Raw genomic sequence first — 20467 nt, forward strand, 5'->3', positions numbered from 1 at the left:
TTTGTTTGTTTGTTTTTGTTTATTTTTTTGTGGTACGCGGGCCTCTCACTGTTGTGGCCTCTCCCGTTGCGGAGCACAGGCTCCGGACACGCAGGCTCAGCGGCCATGGCTCCCGGGCCCAGCTGCTCCGTGGCACGTGGGATCTTCCCAGACCGGGGCGCGAACCCGTGTCCCCTGCATCGGCAGGCGGACTCTCAACCACTGTGCCACCAGGGAAGCCCAGGTTGTAGTTACTAAATAGACTTGCAACAAAAGGATAAGTGACAGTTCCAGGATTCCCTATAATCAACGATTTTTACCTATATTTTAATGCTCTGAAATGGTCTAGGAAAAATTAGCAATAACGAGATATATATGTATATATAGATCAGTATAGATCTACAATCTATATCTACCTATCTACATATCTATATATCAATCACTTCTATAATGGGTATGAGAGAACCAAAGGGTTAAGTAAAAATTTTGAAAAAATTGCTTAACTTTTCCCTTGGTTATATCTTTCCTTTTCAACTTTTTTTTTAACAGTGCCCTGTACACATTAGGCAATCAGTAAATATTTGCTGATTGATTATAAAGAACTAGAAAAGAGCAAAGAACATTTACATAAAGACTTTATATGTTCATCTTACATCTGGGATTCCGTCCTTTTTTTTTTTTTTTTTTTTTTTTTTGCAGTACGTGGGCCTCTCACTACTGTGGCCTCTCCCGCCGCGGAGCACAGGCTCCGGACGCACAGGCTCCGCGGCCATGGCTCACGGGCCCAGCCGCTCCGTGGCATGTGGGATCTTCCCGGACCGGGGCACAAACCCGTGTCCCCTGCATTGGCAGGTAGACTCTCAACCACTGCGCCACCAGGTAAGCCCCATCCTCTTTATTGATGCATTTGTTCATTGAGATACGCCCTGCATATCTCTTATGTATAAGGCACTGCCATAGCACCTGGGGTGGTTCCCTAAGAAAGCACCAGAAACAGGTCCAGCTCTCAGTGAGCTGACTGTCTTAAAAAGTGAAAACAACTTGGAAATGGTTACCTACTAGGTAGAGAGTGACAGAGAAATATAAGTGCTCCTAGAATACAGAGAGTAGATAAAACATAGAGCTAGAAGGACCAGGAAAGTCTTCATAAAAGAGGGTGTGTTTGAGCTGAATTTTAAGAAATTCAACGGAGTCACAGTTACATGGGCATTAGGATCTAAATTGGGTGTAAGATGAAATTCACATGCGATACAAGAATCCATGAAACTCATTAAGAGTCTGCCCTGCAGTGGACTGAAGCATCTCTCAGTGTGCCCGACCCAGTGAAATATTTTCTCTAGTGTTGGACCTAATCTTTCTCCAGTTGATCACCTAATAAAATGCTTGGTTTGTGTTTAGGGGCCAAGTCGTATGGAAGGAAAGTAACTTTTTTTTTTTTTTTTGCGGTACACGGGCCTCTCACTGTTGTGGCCCCTCCCATTGCAGAGCACAGGCTCCGGACGCGCAGGCTCAGCGGCCATGGCTCACGGGCCCAGCCACTCCGCGGCATGTGGGATCTTCCTGCACCGGGGCACAAACCCGTGTCCCCTGCATCGGCAGGCAGACTCTAAACCACTGCGCCACCAGGGAAGCCTTCAATTTTCTTATTTGTGAACTCCAACTTGCATTTTGGAGAGGATTTTATTAAGTAAGAACGTCTGGTACTTAGTAAATATTCAACAAATGTTAAGCCCCTCTTGCTTCTCCTTTACCTTCCTGATTACACAGCTGGAGCACACCGGCAGTGAGCGGAAGGTGAAAAGGGGCAGCTGGTGCCAGATTACAGAGTCTTATATTCCAAGTTACACACCAGAGTCATCCAAGAGAAATATAATGTGAGCCCTGTATGTAATTTTAATTTCCAAGTAGCCACATTTTTTAAAGATTAATCTGACAATATATTTTATTTAACCCAGTATGTCCAAGTTATCATTTCAACATACAGTCAACAGAAAAGTTATGAATGAGATATTTCACATCCTTTTTTCATATTGTCTTTGAAATCTGTGTGTATTCTACACTTACCGCACATCTCAGTTCAGCCTAGCTACACTTCAAATGCTCAACAGCTTCATAAGGCTAGTGGCTACCATACTGGGAAAATCGGCTGTAGAGAATGGAGAACCACTGAAGGTAATCAGTAGAGTGGAATGCTTTGGGATGCAGTGATTGGGATGGATCACAGAAGAGACAGTGCAAGCCTCAAGACTGGTAAAGAAGTTATTAAAATAATCCAGGAGACAGTTATCCAGGGCTTGAACAAGGTTGGCATCGGTAGAGATAGAAAAGAGGAGATGAAGGAAGGGGAGAAACAGTGTGGGATGAGAACTCACCATACTTGATTGCTTTCATGTGGGAGATAAAGGAGAGAAAAGAATTGACCATGGGGTTGTTAGGCTAGATACAGTAAAATAAATAACTGGTTTATCACTAAATAGACAAACTAATTGTTCCCTACATTTGATGTTACGTAGTTTCCAATTTAGCTTACTTGGTTACATAAACCAACTCTCAAAATTCCTCTCATATAATAAAGAAAAACAAAAATACTGTATGCTACTGTAATTTAAAAACTAGGTAAATGTCTGCATCTCCCCCTCCAAAAAGTTCATTCAAACAAAGCTGTAAATTGTTCACCAAACACTGATTTAAACTGTCTGCTAGCTTAGCAGCTCGTCAAAGGCACAGACCAAGTCTCATTCACCTGCATCTCCCTTTGCCCCAGACGGCAACCACATCAGAGTAGCCTCTGTAAGAAATGAGTATAGGTTTGTTGGCTTGAACTGAACTAGAGAACAAGCAGATTGAACAGTATTCTTCTTTAGATGTCAGGTATCCTCATCTTTAAAACAGTGATTTAAAAATATCTAGCGAGCTCAAGCTACATTCTCAACCCAGTATTTCCCCTTAAATAATTATACTTTTTGTTGCTATGCCAGTAGCATACGTTCATAGAAACTTGGTTTTCTCAATGAATTTTAACTAATTCCTGAATTAACATCCTTGTAGAATATCAGGGAAGAGTAAGTAAGCAAAGAAAATCTGTTTCATGTTTGTTGTACCACAAACTATTTTAGGAATGGATGGAAATTCTGAAGACTCTCTAGACCACTACTGGGAGTTACCTCAAAAGTGATCTTAGGGCTTCCCTGGTGGTGCAGTGGTTGAGAGTCCGCCTGCCGATGCAGGGGACACGGGTTCGTGCCCTGTTCCGGGAGGATCCCACATGCCACTGAGCGGCTGGGCCCGTGAGCCATGGCTGCTGAGCCTGCGCATCTGGAGCCTGTGCTCCGCGACGGGGAGAGGCCACAACAGTGAGAGGCCCGCATACCGCAAAAAAAAAAAAAAAAAAAAAAAAAAAGTGTTCTTTGACCCATAAATATAATCAACTGCATTTTTCAAAGGATTAAGTTCAGTGTGATATGGAAAACTACATATGGCTAGATAAAAAATTAAGTGAAAAAAAGTTAATGCTGTGAAATAAAATTCATATTTTATGGCAAGAAAAATTTAAACATAAAAAACTTTTCTCTGCCCTTCGGCATCCTCTCTCCCTTCTATTGTGCATTGTGTATCTGCATTATACATCAACCAGACCTCCCCCATCAGGAGAAATACCTACTCAACCATAAAGAGCAACATTCTCCCAGCACCAAGCCAACTCCTTAAAGATAACATCCCCTCTAGATCTTGTAAGGGGTCACATGACCAACCACTCTGTACTTGCAGATCTGGACTGTGTAAACTGTCAATAATGTGTCGCCCTCTGTCTCAAAAAACTTATACATAACTGTGCCTTGACTTCTAAGGGGTGGAGCCATTCTCAGAGCTTTCTGAGATGCTGTTCCCAGGTTCAAATCCTCAATTAGGCTCAAATAAAATTCTGCATTTCTTTTTTAGATCGGCTGATTAACTTTTTTTAATTGGCAATGCTAATATAGTCTAGAGGTATATAGAGGTTTAACAGGCAATTACGTTTTCACTGTTGTTGGTCTAACAGACCCCAGAGGAGAAAGAGAAGTACTAAGAAATGTTTCAATCCCAGATTTCCAGAGAGTGACTCAGGTATCAAATGAGTTGACAAAAGCATAATTGGGTGAATTCTACGTGATCTTACCCATCATTAACTTAAAGATATTCACAAGACAGGAGCATGAGCATTGCCCATCCCCCCGCCTGCCCCGACCTTAGTGAGAAGGCTGTTTAGAGGGTACACATCACATCCTTACCTCAGACAGGAGGTGCTGAATCACAACTGTTAATGCTTCAAACTTGGTATTACCACGGGAAAGAAGCTGCTTGAGCTGCAGGATAAATCCACTTTGGTTTTCACATTTTGTTTTATACTGAGCCAACTCAAGTGTTTTTTCTGAGGAGAGCACATCTGGAGATGTCTGGGTCTGGATGCATAAACTTCTGGGACTCTTCTGTCTGCCCTTTTCAACTGCAAAAGGAATGAATATAGGTAGGAAAATATGTGACTTTAATTTTTTATAACCACCACCATCTGGCTTCACAAACAACTAGAGAAGCCACAGAAATGCACTTAAGTTATGTTTACATAAGGAAAGCATATGGATGAGAACTGGGATTAATCAAATATCAGGATTTCTGGAACTCAGAAACACAGATGATGGCTTTAATTCTGACATAAGTCATATACGGGGCAGAGAATTAGGGGCATGAAACAAACAGATGTACCAATCCAGAAACATGAAAATGGCATGTAAAATAACGTTGATTTCATAGTTTCTAATTTTCCAGGTAAATTGGTACAGAAATTTGTCTGTGACGAGAACCCTGACTGTCCATTCTGATCACACAGGCTGAAAAACAACACACGAATGACTGGACTTTAAGTGCCTTTCCCTCTTCTTATACGTTTCTTACCAACTTCCCGTCCTCTCCCTGCTGATGGCCTGGTCCTTACAAAGATTTATACTCTAAATGAATCACTTCCTAATTCCTGATAAATCACCACATATACATTGAAAATCTACTCATGTTTAACCCCTGATCTTTAAATTCATTGCTAAGAGTATTATATTCTTTTTAAAATTTTTTTATTTTATATTAGACTAGAGTTAATTTACAATGTTGTGTCAGTTTCAGGTGTACAGCAAAGTGATTCAGTAAGAGTATTATACTCCTGGGGGCTTCCCTGGTGGTGCAGTGGTTGAGAGTCCGCCTGCCGATGCAGGGGACATGGGTTCGTGCCCCGGTCCGGGAAGATCCCACATGCCGTGGAACGGCTGGGCCTGTGAGCCATGGCCGCTGAGCCTGCGCGTCTGGAGCCTGTGCTCCGCGACGGGAGAGGCCACAACAGTGCGAGGCCCGCGTACCGCAAAAAAAAAAAAAAAAAAAAGTATTATACTCTTGACTACACTCTTCCGTTTTCTATCAAATACAAGCTTTGTTGTTTCTTTTCCCCCTTCAAGCGGTAATACGGCTTAAAAAATTTTATTTTAAAGCACATGCTAGTACTCCAAATCCATTTAAGACGCCATGCTAAGTGTTTTCTCACTTTCTGTCATGGTACCCTGGGAATTACTCTACTCTATTTTACATGAAAAAACTGTTCCATTTTGGAACCATTCCAAATGTCTCAGTCACTTTAAATGTCAAACAGAATTGGAAAAACAGGAAACAAGCTGCTTAGCTTCTTAAAATAAGTAGGCTGAATAACCAAAACAAATCTAAATCTAGAGGAAAAAAGACAAGAAACTAAAAACATAAATGTTTCCTTATTCTCAAAGTCATTCCCTGTGGCATCCACATTCTATGGTGACAAACCTGACAATTTTATAAACAGTAATTAATTTTCTCTAATTTTTTAGAGGGAAGAAAACAGCGATTTCTTGAAGGAAAACGAAACCTCAGTATTCATGTTCCAAGAAGCAATGGCAAAATACACTCAATATCTTCTTAAGTTAAACAAACAAACAAACAAAAACAAACAAAACAGGAAAAGGGCTCTCATTTTCTATGGTAGTGTTCCATGGTTAAGCAACTCAACATTTGTATTAATACTTGATAATTCTCAGTTCTAAAATGACTAAAATATTTATTGTGTTTTAAAAATACTTAAAGAGAAGGGAAAGTATGCATTAGTCTTCTCAGTCGTAACATTAAAGTCCTGAAAGGAGAACTTTATAGAGTCACATACTGATGAAAAATAATCTAAATAGTTTACAATTCATCCAAATATCTGAGATCAGTATTCCTTTATGTCATTTTCTAAAATTTTAAATGTTCCCAAGGACTTCCCTGGTGGTCCAGTGGCCAAGACTCTGCGCTTCCCCTGCAGAGGGTGCGGGTTCGATCTCTGATCGGGGAATTAAGATCCCACATGCCGCACAGCACGGCCAAAAAATAAAATAAACAAACAATAACAAATAAACAAATAAAATGTTCCCAGGGATTATATTTGTCATATAACATATAATAACTATACTGTTTTACTGTTTATAGTGTTTTCTCACTTTCCCTCTCTGTGGTCCTCCCAGTAACCCTCCATTAGGAAGGTGAAGTTCAAGGATGCGAAGGGCCTAGCCCGGGCATAGACAGCTTCTACAGGACAGACTCCAAGTCAAAACCTAGGCTTCTGTTCCCACCCATTCTGGAAAGTGGAGATGGGGTGGGAATGTAATATATTACATAATTAAAAATAAACATTTATGCAATAATCTTAACAAAATGTTACTTTAATTCATCCAAGCCCATTATCTGCTAACTATTCATTTCAATAATGAATATTATTGGATATTTACAGATAAATTTTTACGGATAAATACCTACCGATATTTACGGATAAATACCTACCTTTTATATAGTGTTTTATATGATTTTATATAAACAGAAGAGCAAAAAACATCTTTTAACTCTCTGACCATCTAGAATTTCCTGCAACATATGTAGATACAGGTTCACTTTCCTGACCGTTATCACTGCTATATGTCCTACCAATACTTATTGAAATATGTGTTCATTTACTATTCATTGCTCTGAAGTTACCATTTCTTGAATCCTTAACAACTTTCCATTCTCTTCCTAGAATTTCTATGTTAATCAATTTTCTTATTTACCACAATATCAGTTTTTAAACTGTCAGGTTATAATTATTTACAAAATCTGAGAAATGAATCTTTTATATTAACATTTTTGGAGAAGACATTCTTTAAGTTTCTTGCCCACTTAGTCTCTCAGATGAATTTTAGTATTAACTAGTCATGTTCTAATAAGTTATTTCTAAGGAAATATATTAAATTAAATGTAAATTAACTCATTCAGCATTGTTTTTTACACTCACATTCAGAATACAGGTATTCTTTTTGTAACACCAAAATTTTTTCCCTTCAAATTATCTCTTATGCCAAAGTTGGGCAGCAGCTAAGTATTTATGTTTGGTTCCTTTAGAAACTAAAATTTTTTCACTGGATTATCAAGGCGTTTTGAATTTACAAGTCTATGGAAATTATTTGCTTAGTAATATTGTTTGGCTAAACTCCTTGATTATATGTATATAATATACCTTCCTTTATCTGCTTTTCTTATTGAATGGTTAATTCCACCTCTAACGTTATTTTAAAGATGTCTCTCTATCTTTTCTTGGTTTAGAGAGATTAACTCTAGTGTTTCTTCATGGACATAAAGTCGATTTTAAAATAATATATTTACAAAATGTTAAGAATCTGTCAATACTTTTTGAAAAAGTGTATAAAAAATTGTAAAAAATAAGCGTTGAATAAGTCCTCTGAAACCATTATGATGGTTTTTACTTTACTTCAATAAATTTAGTTAAAGGCTCTTTTTATGCAATTGTGACTTCAAATTCCCAAGACAAACTTTTTTTTTTTACCATCCGAAATGTAATTTGACATGTTTTTATTGCAGTATAACTGACATATAACATTATATTAGTTTCAGGTGTGCAACATGATTCACTATTTGTATATACTGTGAAATGAGCACAATAAGTCTAGTTAACATCTGTCACCATAACAGTTACAAAATTTTATTCTTGTGATGAGAACAAGATATACTCTCTTAGCTACTGTGAAATATGCTATACAGAATTATCAGCTTTAATCACCATGCTGTACATTACATCCCCATGACTTATTTATTTTATAACTAGAAGTTTGTACCTTTTGACCCCCTTCCCCCATTTCATGCCTTGTCCCCCAGGCCCAACCAACACTTAGTTTTTTCAAATCTGTCAGTGCAACAGTGTAAGCTACTCCCCAGTTTGCTGCTGAGAATTCAGATGGCTTAGATCCACAAGTGAGTTAGTATCTACACATTTCCTTTATTACATTTTGGTTGCTTTAGCTTTTGGTAACAAAATGGCATTTGTGCTTATAAAAGTCCTATTCCCCACATTTTGTAACTGTTAACTGTGTCAAGGCATATCTATTTTTTGAAAGTTTAGAAAATTCTCTAGGACCTGATACTATATTACGAACGCTGCTAAGATCACACGAGAATGAACTTAAGCAGTTTTTTGTTAAGGTACACCCTGGAAAACATCAACTGTCCAAGTCTGATTGCATTCCAATCATGCATGTCTCCTGGTTCTTAGCTGCTTTCTCATTTGTGCTTTGACTGGTTACTGTTTCACCATCATTTGCAGTTAAGTGTTAGGGTGTGAACTCCATCTAACTAGAGAAGTAGGGGAGAAAAAGCTATTGCTTCAGGAAAACTCAAGGTGTCAAGAAGACTCAAGACGCTACCACCTTCTTTGTCTCTCAGGCTTTCTTAATAGCTGGAGAACTGGAATTTCAAGAGTGGGGAATCTCACACATCAACATCAGTTCCTAAGTGTCCAGCCATGGAAACCCCAAACACCACACCTAGAACTCAAACACCGCTCTGCCTCAGGAAGTAATAGAAATCGGCAGAAATCATCACGTACATCACGATGCAGTTTTCAATGCTACCCACGGAGAATCTCATTCAAACATTTAAAACAATTCTGATGATGTCTGTCTGCATAGTGTCATATACCCAAACTGATGTTTAAGAACATAAAATTTGGTGATAAGCCTTCTCTAACACACCCTCACACAAATGGTTGGACTCACAGCTGGTAAGCAAGAATTTATTCTATCATGAATCCTACACAGGAGTAAAATAACACCTACAGAAGGGGTTTCATTGCAAACTTGTTTGCAAAGAAAAGATTAAAAAAACAACCCAAATGTCCATAAGTAGAGGTCTGGTTAAATAAATGTATGGTACACTTATATAGTGAAATGTCACAGCTGTAACAGAACTAGGAAGCTCTCTGTGGTAAATAAAAAACATAGTGAAGAACAATGTAGATGATGTGCCCCATTGTGTCAAGGTGATGGGAATATAAACACATTTTTTTGCTTATAAATTCATAACAAAACTATTGTATAATACATATGAAAGTACTAACAATGTTTACCTTTTCAGAGAAGGAAATAAGAACCAGATAGATATAGGTGTTCTAATGCATTTTTAAATATTTTTTAACCACAGGGTAAATACATTACCTGTTCAAAATTAAAACGTAACATTTTTTAAAGATGGTTACAATGAATTCTGAGCTTCGATCTTTAACACTTAACCATCAAGCAAACATAGGTCAATCCATGTTTCTCCCATGCGGAATCTGGACAGAAGTCTAAATAACACAGCTTCTGTTGAATGTGAATTCTTTTTTTTTTTTTTTTTTTGCGGTACGCAGGCCTCTCACTGTTGTGGCCTCTCCTGTTGCGGAGCACAGGCTCCGGACGCACAGGCTCAGCGGCCATGGCTCACGGGCCCAGCCGCTCCGCGGCATGTGGGATCTTCCCAGACCGGGGCACGAACCCATGTCCCCTGCATTGGCAGGCGGACTCTCAACCACTGCGCCACCAGGGAAGCCCTTGAATGTGAATTCTTAAAATAGGTTTAGATGTCTTCAAATTTCAACGTAAGAGCAAATAAGCAAACAGACTGCACTCTACCTAGAGCTGGAAAAGCACACTGTGACCTCAATCTTCCACTCCACATACTGTGCTCCCTGAGGACAAAATTGTACCACATGGTAGCTGATGACCCAGTTTGAGCATCTTTCCCTTCCTCCTCACTCTTGGCCCAACGGAAGAACAGATGAGGCAAAAATCTGCAGTGATGTTCAAAGCCCTAATGCTCATAAACAGAGTACCTCATAATGCCAAAAAAACAAGTTTCCCTTAAATTCTACAAAATTCATTATTTATAGGAAATTAGCTTAATATGAACCAAACTTTGCCCTTGTGTTCCATTTATTAACATGTTACTGTTTTGATAATGCAGCTGTATTTAAAACTATAAAATAGGGGCTTCCCTGGTGGCGCAGTGGTTGGGAGTCCGCCTGCCGATGCAGGGGACACGGGTTCGTGCCCCGTTCCAGGAAGATCCCACGTGCTGTGGAGTGGCTGGGCCCGTGAGCCATGGCCGCTGAGACTGCGTGTCCAGAGCCCGTGCTCCGCAACGGGAGAGGCCACAACAGTGAGAGGCCCGCGTACCGCAAAAAAAAAAAAAAAAACTATAAAATATTTTGTTTATTATACCTATTAACAGGCTGTCTAATTTCAAAGAATCAACTTACTCAGAAAACTTAAAATTACATGTTAACTTCTACATAGATTCGGATGCGTGTTGACAAGATAATTACCACTGCCATGTCTGGTCTGACCTTCCTGAGGTCCATTCCAATGAAACTGAAACCTCCATCAGGAAAATAAAAGTCCTGAATCCAAGACATTTGCTCACTTGAAAAATAGCTGGATAACACTGTTTACTGTCTTTGTTCTTTCTACTCAGAAACCTCAATTTAATAAAATTTAAAACTCGCCTAACAGTTATTTATCATCCTCTTAAAGAAAATAGTTGGGGAAAGAAGAACAAGCCCATGTTTCAGGCTCAAGTCACTCAGGCATACAGATCCCCACTTCAAGGCTAAACACAATTTTTGTGGGAGAGACTTAACAATTCAGACAGGGACTAACCTATTAGCTGCTGAGGACACATCCATCCTAAGGCAAAACAAGCCACTTTAATATTCGGAAATCCGCTGGCTTTCTGAATATTAAAATCAAGTAAGAGACAAGACTTACTAGGAGAGCTTGCCTTAACCTGAATGAAACACAAAACTATACACAGCATTCCGTAACTAATGTTTGCCTAGTGTTCTATGTGCCTATTGACTCATTATTCATTCACTCGCCAAATACTTATCAAAAGGTGGAGGCACATAGAAGAAGGTGGTGCTCTACAAGGATGCATGAAGACACCTTGCTTCTATGGTATTAATCTCTTCCTGTTCGACTCTCACATATTCACCTCCCTGTGAAGGTGACAGTCATTGGCTGTTATATGCTTTCTACTACATACTGCATTGAAAACTAATGCTTGTGGGTTAATAAAATGTAAGTAATGAGCTAATGGGCTCAACCAGCAGCCTGGACAGACAACTGATTCCCGTCTTTCTGCCTTAATCTGAACCTACACATCTAAAACCCTTCCTAGGGACACCTATCTTTACACAAGTTCTTTCCGTCAGTGTTTCCTCAGGATTTGATGGGTATTTATGGGGGTTTACCCTGGGATATTCCATGACAAGAAAGCCTTAAACGTGAACTACTAGGAAATATGTGTTCTGATAAGAGGGAGTGCCCAGTGATGAAATGATCACCCACATGACCACTGCACACTCAGTAAATGTCTGCTGGATGTGCTTCTAACACATTGGTTCTTGTTCTCAAGGAACTTTTTTTATGCAGCAGAGACAGAAAGAGGCCATCACCAATGGCCGTATGATTTGATAATTAGGTAACAATTATGTACACAGTGTGTTGAGAGTACAGGTGGAGAAACACCTAGATCTGGGGCTGTCAAGAAAGGGTTCTAGAGACAGAGTTTGGATGGACATTTGCATGTTTGGCAGACAGATGAACAGCAAAGGCCAGAAAACACCAAGGCATAGAGGTATGGGAGGCCCTGGAGGTCCTGGTATTCAATGCTGACAGCAAAGCTCTCCTGAAATTAAAGTAAGATGATGTGGCTGGAAGCATAAACAGGGGCGAGACATGTGTGCTGTACAAGGTTTTCTCTCTCTCGTAGGAGACACAGAATGGTGCCAAGCAGGGGTCTGCAGACACAGTGAAAGAAGATCTGAGCTGGTGAGGAGAGTGGCCAGGAGGGAGGCCCAGGGAGGGGAACTGGCAGTCAGGGCAGTGAGAACAGGCAGGAAATGATGAATGTGTTTATGAGGCAGAACAGGAAGACTTCTGGACCAGTTGGATCAAGAGGAACCCAGGATAAGTCACCGTTTCCAGCTCAGAGATAGCACAGAGAGGAGCAGATGAGCGTGTGGGAATGCGAGAGAGGGCAGAGGGAGGGGGCGTGTGGCGTGGGACCCGGTGGCAAAGTGCACTGACATTCTCTAACACTCTGCTCCTTATTCTCCAAAGAGACTCTATTCTAGCCTCACCTGCTCCATCACGCTTTCCAAATTGAATCATCTGCAGGGGCATTTTCCTGGGGAGCAAATCAGCTCTTTATTTCCCATTGTCCTGAATGCAGCCCCTAACATAAGCCTATTAACACACTTTCCCAGCTTGATCAATTGAACTGCACCCCCACGGAAATCTAGACAATCTTACCAAGATCTTTTTCTGAATTATTATTCAGTGTTGTATGAAAGGAGAAAGCACTCCCCTTGACAAGGATGGAAGAGGCCCTCAGGCCTGACAACAGGCACACAGTTAAGGCACTGAGAACTACTTTGTGGCACCCAACCATCATTTTAAACAAACAAACGAACATGTTCGTGTTATCAATTATTAGCTTAAATTTATATAAACCTTTTTAGGGTTCCTTTCATTATGTGTTTGCTCTAGAAAAGTTAATAGTCATAATTAGGAGCCATATATAATATTTTTTTTTTTTTTTTTTTTGCGGTACGCGGGCCTCTCACCGTTGTGGCCTCTCCCGTTGCGGAGCACAGGCTCCGGACGCGCAGGCTCAGCGGCCATGGCTCACGGGTCCAGCCGCTCCGCGGCATGTGGGATCTTCCTGGACCGGGGCACGAACCCATGTCCCCTGCATCAGCAGGCGGACTCTCAACCACTGCGCCACCAGGGAAGCCCTAATATTTTTCTTTTTCTGGGTAGGTATGGCATTTGCTGACTACGGAACATTTCAAGCTCAGCAAAGCACAGTGTTTAGACTGTTAACATTACCCAAGCTAATTCTTTTGCAGGTGGCTGGGGAGGGGTACTGTAAGACACCTATTAAAATTTTACAGTATTCGATTTTTGGAAGTGCTGCAATGATTTGTATTATATATAAAGTGGTTTTACTTTCCTAATTTCAAAAGCAGATTACAGAATAGAAGGCATATTCATATTAAACACACCTATTTCAGGAGAACTATTGCTTAGACAATTTTTCCTGCAAAACAATCCAAAATTGACCGTAGACGTTTTCCATGTGGCTGGCAGGGAATAAAGCAGATCTCTTATGTTCTTAAAATGGACTACTAACTATAAAGAAAAGTTAATAGAAATTCATTACATTCAGAAATACTTTTAAGAAGGTACAACATCCGCCAGTTTGTTGGCTTTCTAAATAATCTACAAGTCCACCTTAATGTGCTAAAAGTTTATGGATCTGTGGGACTTCCCTGGTGGCGCAATGGTTAAGAATCCGCCTGCCAATGCAGGGGAAATGGGTTCGAGCCCTGGTCCAGGAAGATGCCACATGCTGCGGTCCACAACTAAGCCCGTGCGCCACAACTGCTGAGCCTGTGCTCTAGAGCCCAAGAGCCACAACTACTGAGTCCGTGCGCCACAACTACTGAAGCCCTCGCGCCTAGAGCCCATGCTCCGCAACAAGAGAAGCCACCACAATGAGAAGCCTGTGTGCTGCAACGAAGAGTAGCCCCCGTTCACGACAACTACAGAAAGCCCTCGTGCAGCAATGAAGACCCAGTGCAGCCAAAGATAAATAAATAAATTATAAAAAACAAATAGATTAGAGCAAAAAAAAGTAGTTTACAGATTTGTTTCAGGACTAAAAGAGCATACTAAAAAAATTTACAAGTAATGCAATTTCATGCCTGTATCATTAAAAATTCTGCAGATGTCAAATGAAAATATTTTTATTTTAATCATCTAACAAGCAAAACTTTCATTATTTTAGTAGAGAAAAAAATCTGAATTTTTACTTCAACTTAAAATAGGAAAAAGTAGCTTTTGTTATACTTGTTCACACTGTGTATGAACAAATTGGATAAGTCTTTTCTCAGAGCATAAGGGATAAAATATATACCCACTGGGGCTTCCCCAGTGGCACAGTGGTTAAGAATCCACCTGCCAATGCAGGGGACATAGGTTCGAGCCCTGGTCCGGGAAGATCCCACATGCTTCGGAGCAACTGAGCCTGTGCGTCACAACTACTGAGCCTGCGCTCTAGAGCCCACGAGCCACAACTACTGAGCCCACGAGCCACAACTACTGCAGCCCATGTGCCTAGAGCCCATGCTCCGCAACAAGAGAAGCCACTGCAATGAGAAGCCTGCGCACTTCAACGAAGAGTAGCTCCCACTTGCCGCAACTAGAGAAAGCCCGTGTGCAGCAACGAAGACCCAATGCAGCCAAAAAATTAAAAAAAAAATATATATATATATATACACACATGCCCACCAAGTTCACTGATGTGACTGAGGTGCTGTTTCACAAGACAGCAGCCCTGGAACTGGCTTTTTCCCCTTTGTTATTAAGCAAGTTACCTAAAATATTAAATGCTGGCCTTCATGTGGACTTACATATTTTTGTTTTTGTCTTAACGATCATTTTGAGTTAACCAATTTAATAGGTACCTAAAAAGATGCCTGGCATCACAAATCCAAGCAGTGTTTTTGATTTCAGTGATGATGACATACACCAAGACGTCCCTTTTAATTTACCACGTGGAAGAACACAGTACCAAGAATAACATTCTGTCACCACTAGGAACCAATTCCAAAACAAAAACAAAAAGTCTACAAGGCCCTTCTTGCAATATCTACTTCAAGCACATGTACCATTTTAGAATTTTAAAAGCTGTTTCTTCTGGACTTTTCCACCATGAGCTAGCCAGCTCAGGGGATGTCACCATTGTGCCAGCCAGGCCAGGCCCTGTGGGCCACAGGTGGTGTCCCTCACCATCGCAGCCATGTGCAATCACATGCTCTTTGTCAAGCAGAGCAGCATGGCTGAAACAAGGCATGTGGAGACAAAAGACCTGGGGGAGCGGGGAGTCCCCAAAATGCACCAAAGCGGGTCAAAAATGTCCTTATTGCAAATTTAAGACAATAGACTATCCTTAATAGACAGTAGAAACAAAAATGAGAATAGCCAATTAAAACATTCAACATTAGGAATTTCCATAACACAAACAATAAATAAAAAGAGAATGTCATTCTCAAAACATTAACCAGTTAAGGAAAAGCAATTTGAGTGAGAGATGCCTAAAACTCAGGCCACCAGGGAACAATAGGAAAAAGCCTAGTCTCTCACCCCAAAGAAGGCTCTATGAGTCTTAATTTTCCCCAGAGCTTTATAATTGATGCCTTTTATAAAGGACCCTCATGTACTAAAATAATCCAAAGTATTATTGTATCACCTAAGCCAAATACAGAAAAGTGATGTTCAATTTTATATACATTTAAAACCACATCTGTCATCTTTTTACCTAAGATAACAGTAATATGCATATACTATTAATAAAATACTTCTTTTAGCTCTAAAACATGCTTTAGAGCTAATAAAAAGTATCGTAACCTATACTATTTCATGTATAGGGTGATTCTCTACTATCCAAAACTCAGTTAACCCAAATATTTCAGTGGTTCTAATTAAATAAGCATTTACTATATATGTTTTACTTGCCTTATTCCTCCATTTTCTCCTCATGAAAAACACTGCTATACTTCCCATCCTGAATCCAACTCCAGGCTATAATGTATGGTTTATTTACCATGTTTGTGTCAAAATAGACACTACATTAAAACACAATTTAGCACAGTAAGACTAGCTATCTGAAACTTGTGAGATTAAGATATACTAACTTTCTCTTTCAACACCTAACTTTTAAAGACTTATCAAAAATATTATCCATTATGAGTGAAAATTCATTTAACACATAACTGTTCTCTTAAATAGACTGCTATAACTATGAAAGGGCACTTTTTTTTTTTTTTTGCTGTACGTGGGCCTCTCACTGTTGTGGCCTCTCCCGTTGCAGAGCACAGGCTCCAGATGCACAGGCTCAGCGATCATGGCTCACAGGCCCAGCCACTCCGCGGCATGTGGGATCTTCCCGGACCGGGGCACGAACCCGTGTCCCCTGCATCGGCAGGCGGACTCTCAACCACCGCGCCACCAGGGAAACCCAAAAGGGCACGTTTTAATGACATAGCTACATGAGCTCAGAATCATCATTTTTAGCATAATGCCATTCACAACACCAGTTCTTAGTGAACATTTATCAATGTGGCAAGAGACCAGAGAAACTTTCAAGACTGCTTTCAAGGAAGCTAAAAAGAAGAATGTGGATTCACAGTGAGATAACAAACGGGTGGTGGAAGGCCACATCTCTCATCTGGTGTTCTTGAATTTGGTCCTTTTGATGCCTTTTGCATTCTACAAATGAGTGAATATTTTAAAACTTTTTACAAAAAAATTCTAATATATATAGTTTTTTATGAAACCTTTCTAAAATGCTTTCACTGGCTTTTATATTTTGCAATGTGAGAAACACAAGAGAAATTAAGGTTTATTTAGCATCACCTTAATGCATGACTAGGATCCCCACCATAAATGCACTGCTAATATTTACCTTTTGTTAACACATCTTAAATATATAAAAATCACATAAGGTTGAGAACATTCTTTCTCAGTATAAGCATTATTTTGTAACTAAAAATTAATTCAAGAGATCAAAATCAAATATTAACCTCTACGTCCAAACAACAAAATGACTTGCAAGTGTTTAATTGACACATTTACAAAATAGGTAATCATTACCAAAAAACATTCATATCATAAAAGAGAAGAAACAATGAGGTCTGTTGCAAGATTCAACTTGTTAACTGATATACTTCCCTTATATATAAGCTGCCAGTATTAGCTTTTGAGAAATAACCGTTTTGCCTTCTCTGTGGCAGTCTCTGTAATAGGGCTCTAATCTCTCTTATACCTGGATGTACTACAGCGATTGGAGAAGTCGAACACTCAATTTCCCAGCTTCCCTTGAAGGTAGAAACAGCCATGTGACTGAGATTTAGCCAATGAGATGTAAGCACCACCCCTTCCCTGGGTCTTGTTTTTCCTGCCTGCAGCAGGCATTGTGACATCATGAGGCAACAGTCATGAGGAAAAGGCCAAGAAAATAGCACAGGTGTTGATCCTGACATTACTGAGCCTCTGAACATCAGAGCTGCTGCTTTCTAAGAGAGACAAGCTCCTCCTTAAAGTATCTTAAACTGCAGCTAAAAGCAGTTCTACTTGACAGTCTGAAAAATGAATACCAAACCCAAGCACGTAACTTGATGACTTTCATTCTAATTAAACACACTTATTTGCATTCTGCCTCACTCTTACCAAATATCTAGGCAAAACGGTTCTCTTTAGTGCAGCTTCAAGTAAATGAAAATATTTTGTTCTATTAATAATACTTCTCCTGCCTTTCCTCAAAATATATGTACATACACCCCTCTCCTTTGCTAGAGTAATTGCTTTTAATCTTACTAGCTCAGCAAAAAGAATTCTCTTAGTGCAGGGAATTGCCTTCACTTGAATCAACGAGAATATTAACTCTGAGGCTCAAAATGGCACTTTTCATAATAATTAATACAAGTATCTCATCTCCAGCTTCATAGAAAACCTGAATTCCAATAAACCTGGAGGCAAGGAATAGTTCTACGTGGAAGATTCTTTTCCCTCCACTGACTCATAAAATTGAAACTAATAAGTTTCAAAATATGAGGCAGAGTTCTGAACTAGACCGAACTGAAAGCTCTGGTAAGTCAGTGAGATCACTTCTGGACTTCTTAGAAGATGTAGCACTCTTCTGATGCTGAGGTCGTCGTTCACGCCTGACATCCTGCTACGTTACCCGAAACCCTGACAAATCCACTCTCTTTCCTTGCCCCTATTTACAGAGGAAATCGCATCCTGGACGGGACAACACTTTGTCAATATACTACAGCGCACAGTGTCCTGTGCGAGGGCCGGTCAAAGGGCCCGTTCTGTCTGGCTCCACATAACCACCATCCTATTGCTGGCACCTCTCCACATTCTATGCTCGGACATATTAAAATTCTTTCGTTTCCTTAAAGGAGCCAAAGTCTCCCTCACCTCCAGGCTTTCACATTCTGTTTTCTCTGCCTGGAACACTTTTTGTTTCTTGGCCACTTCCTCCTATCCCGGGGTCCCAGCTTAAATGGCGCTCCTGGAGGACCTGGATAGAGTCAGCCTCACCTGCTGGGCGCTGCCTGAGCACCTAGTCCATGCCCTACCGCGACGGCCTCATGTTCTCTGCCTGTCTCCCTGGTAAACTGTGGGCTGCGTAGGGGAGTTCCCTGGTGGTCTTGGGCTAGGATTAGGCACTATCATTGTTGTGGCCCAGGTTCAATCCCTGGTTGGGGAACTAAGACCCCACCAGCCATGTGGTACGGCCAAAATTTAAAAATTGTGGGCTGTGTGAAGGCAGGAGGCCACGTGTGGCTCAGTCCTGGCTACATTGTCAGCACCTAGCACTGCACCTGCCACACAGTACATGTCTAATACATATTTATGAGACGAATGACTTAATCCTGCAATGTGAAAGTCAGTTTGGAAGCAAAGGAAAGACTGGTTGGTGGCAAAGACCAAAAATATAAAATCCTTCAAAAAGTCCCAAAGTATTGGATTGGGTGATATGCAACTGTCAACATTTGACCATTTTCTACCTCTAAGAAGAGCATTTTCAAATTCTTCAATCTAAAAATAAAGCCTGAACTACAGCAGGCAGAGGGTAAAAACAACAGTGATTTCAAAGGATAGAGTCTTAGATTCTTGCAACCAATTAATTGTGGATAAATGAGGAAGAACAATAATTCAAAGGGTACTGAGGTGTGAGGACAGAATAGGGGGCAAACAGTGGTGTCGTGAAGAGAAAGAAATCAGGAGTATTCACTGAGTTTGGGAAATAAGGAGAGAATTAGTTTAGATAAGAAGAATTTTCAGTAACACATCCAGGGTTTTTTAATCTGTAGCCAGAAAATTCACAGAATTTGAGGTTAAAGAGACTGTGGAAATCATCTCATCTGATTCCTTCATTTTGTAGCCTTGTTTGGTTATGTGATCAAGGTCAATGACTTGGTTACTAGCAGAACCAAGGCTACACAGCCCCGGGCTCTTGGTATCCAGGCCAACTCCACTGCCACTGCAGCCACCAACACCACTTCTTTTATTAAGAATACAAACACAAGGGCTTCCCTGGTGGCGCAGTGGTTGAGAGTCCGCCTGCCGATGCAGGGGACGCGGGTTCGTGCCCCGGTCCGGGAAGATCCCACATGCCGTGGAGTGGCTAGGCCCGTGAGCCATGGCCACTGAGCCTGCGCGTCCGGAGCCTGTGCTCTGCAATGGGAGAGGCCACAGCAGTGAGGGGCCCGCGTACCGCAAAAATAAAATAAAATAAAATAAAAACCAAAAAAAAGAATACAAACACAAGCTACTGCTCACAGCCCATGTGGATAAGAAGAAATGCGATAACTTCAGTATCTATTTAATTGGAAGATTTCTCAGACCCTCAAGTTATGTAATATGGATAAACTCACAAAAGATTCTTACTGGGGTAAGTAGAATTATATTCTTCACATAATTTTAAAATGCTTCCCACACACAAAACTCTTTTTTCCATCACTGCTATTCACTAGATCTAACAGAATTACAGCAAAATTCACAGCTGGAAAAATCTAAAAAACCCAAAAATTCTTAACAGAGGCTCCAGGTTTTAGTCCCATCCCTGCCACTGACTGTGTGCCCTTGGGCAAGTTAATTCACTTCTCTGGGCCTCCAACTTCCTGGTGTAAAATCAGGTAAACTAGAGCACCACTAAGTACACTCTAGCTCTAAAAATTACAACTGCAATCAAATGAATGTTTCAAAATATTTTTATGTAAATTAAAAAAATAAAGAGTACCCAAAATATCACTATTAGTTAGTCAAACTCTGGTAATAAAAGCCTTGTGCCTTTTGCTTAAGTTGCCTTGGAAAGCCATCTGCTCCACAAAAATGGTACAAACAACCTAAAACGTTCACTAATGGAAGACTGGTTAAATAACCCATGGCTCATCCAACAACGGGATGTTATAAGACTACTAAAAAGAATGTGGTAGATAAGTGTGTTAACCTGAAAATCGAAG

General features: G+C 40.3%; 1 protein-coding gene and 1 non-coding gene across 8 annotated transcripts in view; one reads left to right on the forward strand and one right to left on the reverse strand.

Annotated features, from left to right (window-relative positions):
- Window positions 1–20467, reverse strand: part of MTUS1 (microtubule associated scaffold protein 1) — a 157491-nt gene that overhangs the window by 32437 nt on the left and 104587 nt on the right. For all 7 annotated transcript variants that reach the window (XM_033400645.2, XM_004277182.3, XM_033400646.2 and 4 more), the window contains one exon: window positions 4248–4462. In XM_033400645.2, coding sequence (XP_033256536.1) covers window positions 4248–4462 — 215 coding nt within the window. The remainder of the gene's footprint in view (window positions 1–4247; window positions 4463–20467) is intronic.
- LOC117195658 (U6atac minor spliceosomal RNA) lies at window positions 12705–12824 on the forward strand. Its single transcript, XR_004475431.1, has one exon. It is a non-coding gene; the product is annotated as a U6atac minor spliceosomal RNA (small nuclear RNA).

This window comes from Orcinus orca, chromosome 21 (assembly GCF_937001465.1).
Source record: "Orcinus orca chromosome 21, mOrcOrc1.1, whole genome shotgun sequence".
NCBI lineage: Eukaryota > Metazoa > Chordata > Mammalia > Artiodactyla > Delphinidae > Orcinus > Orcinus orca.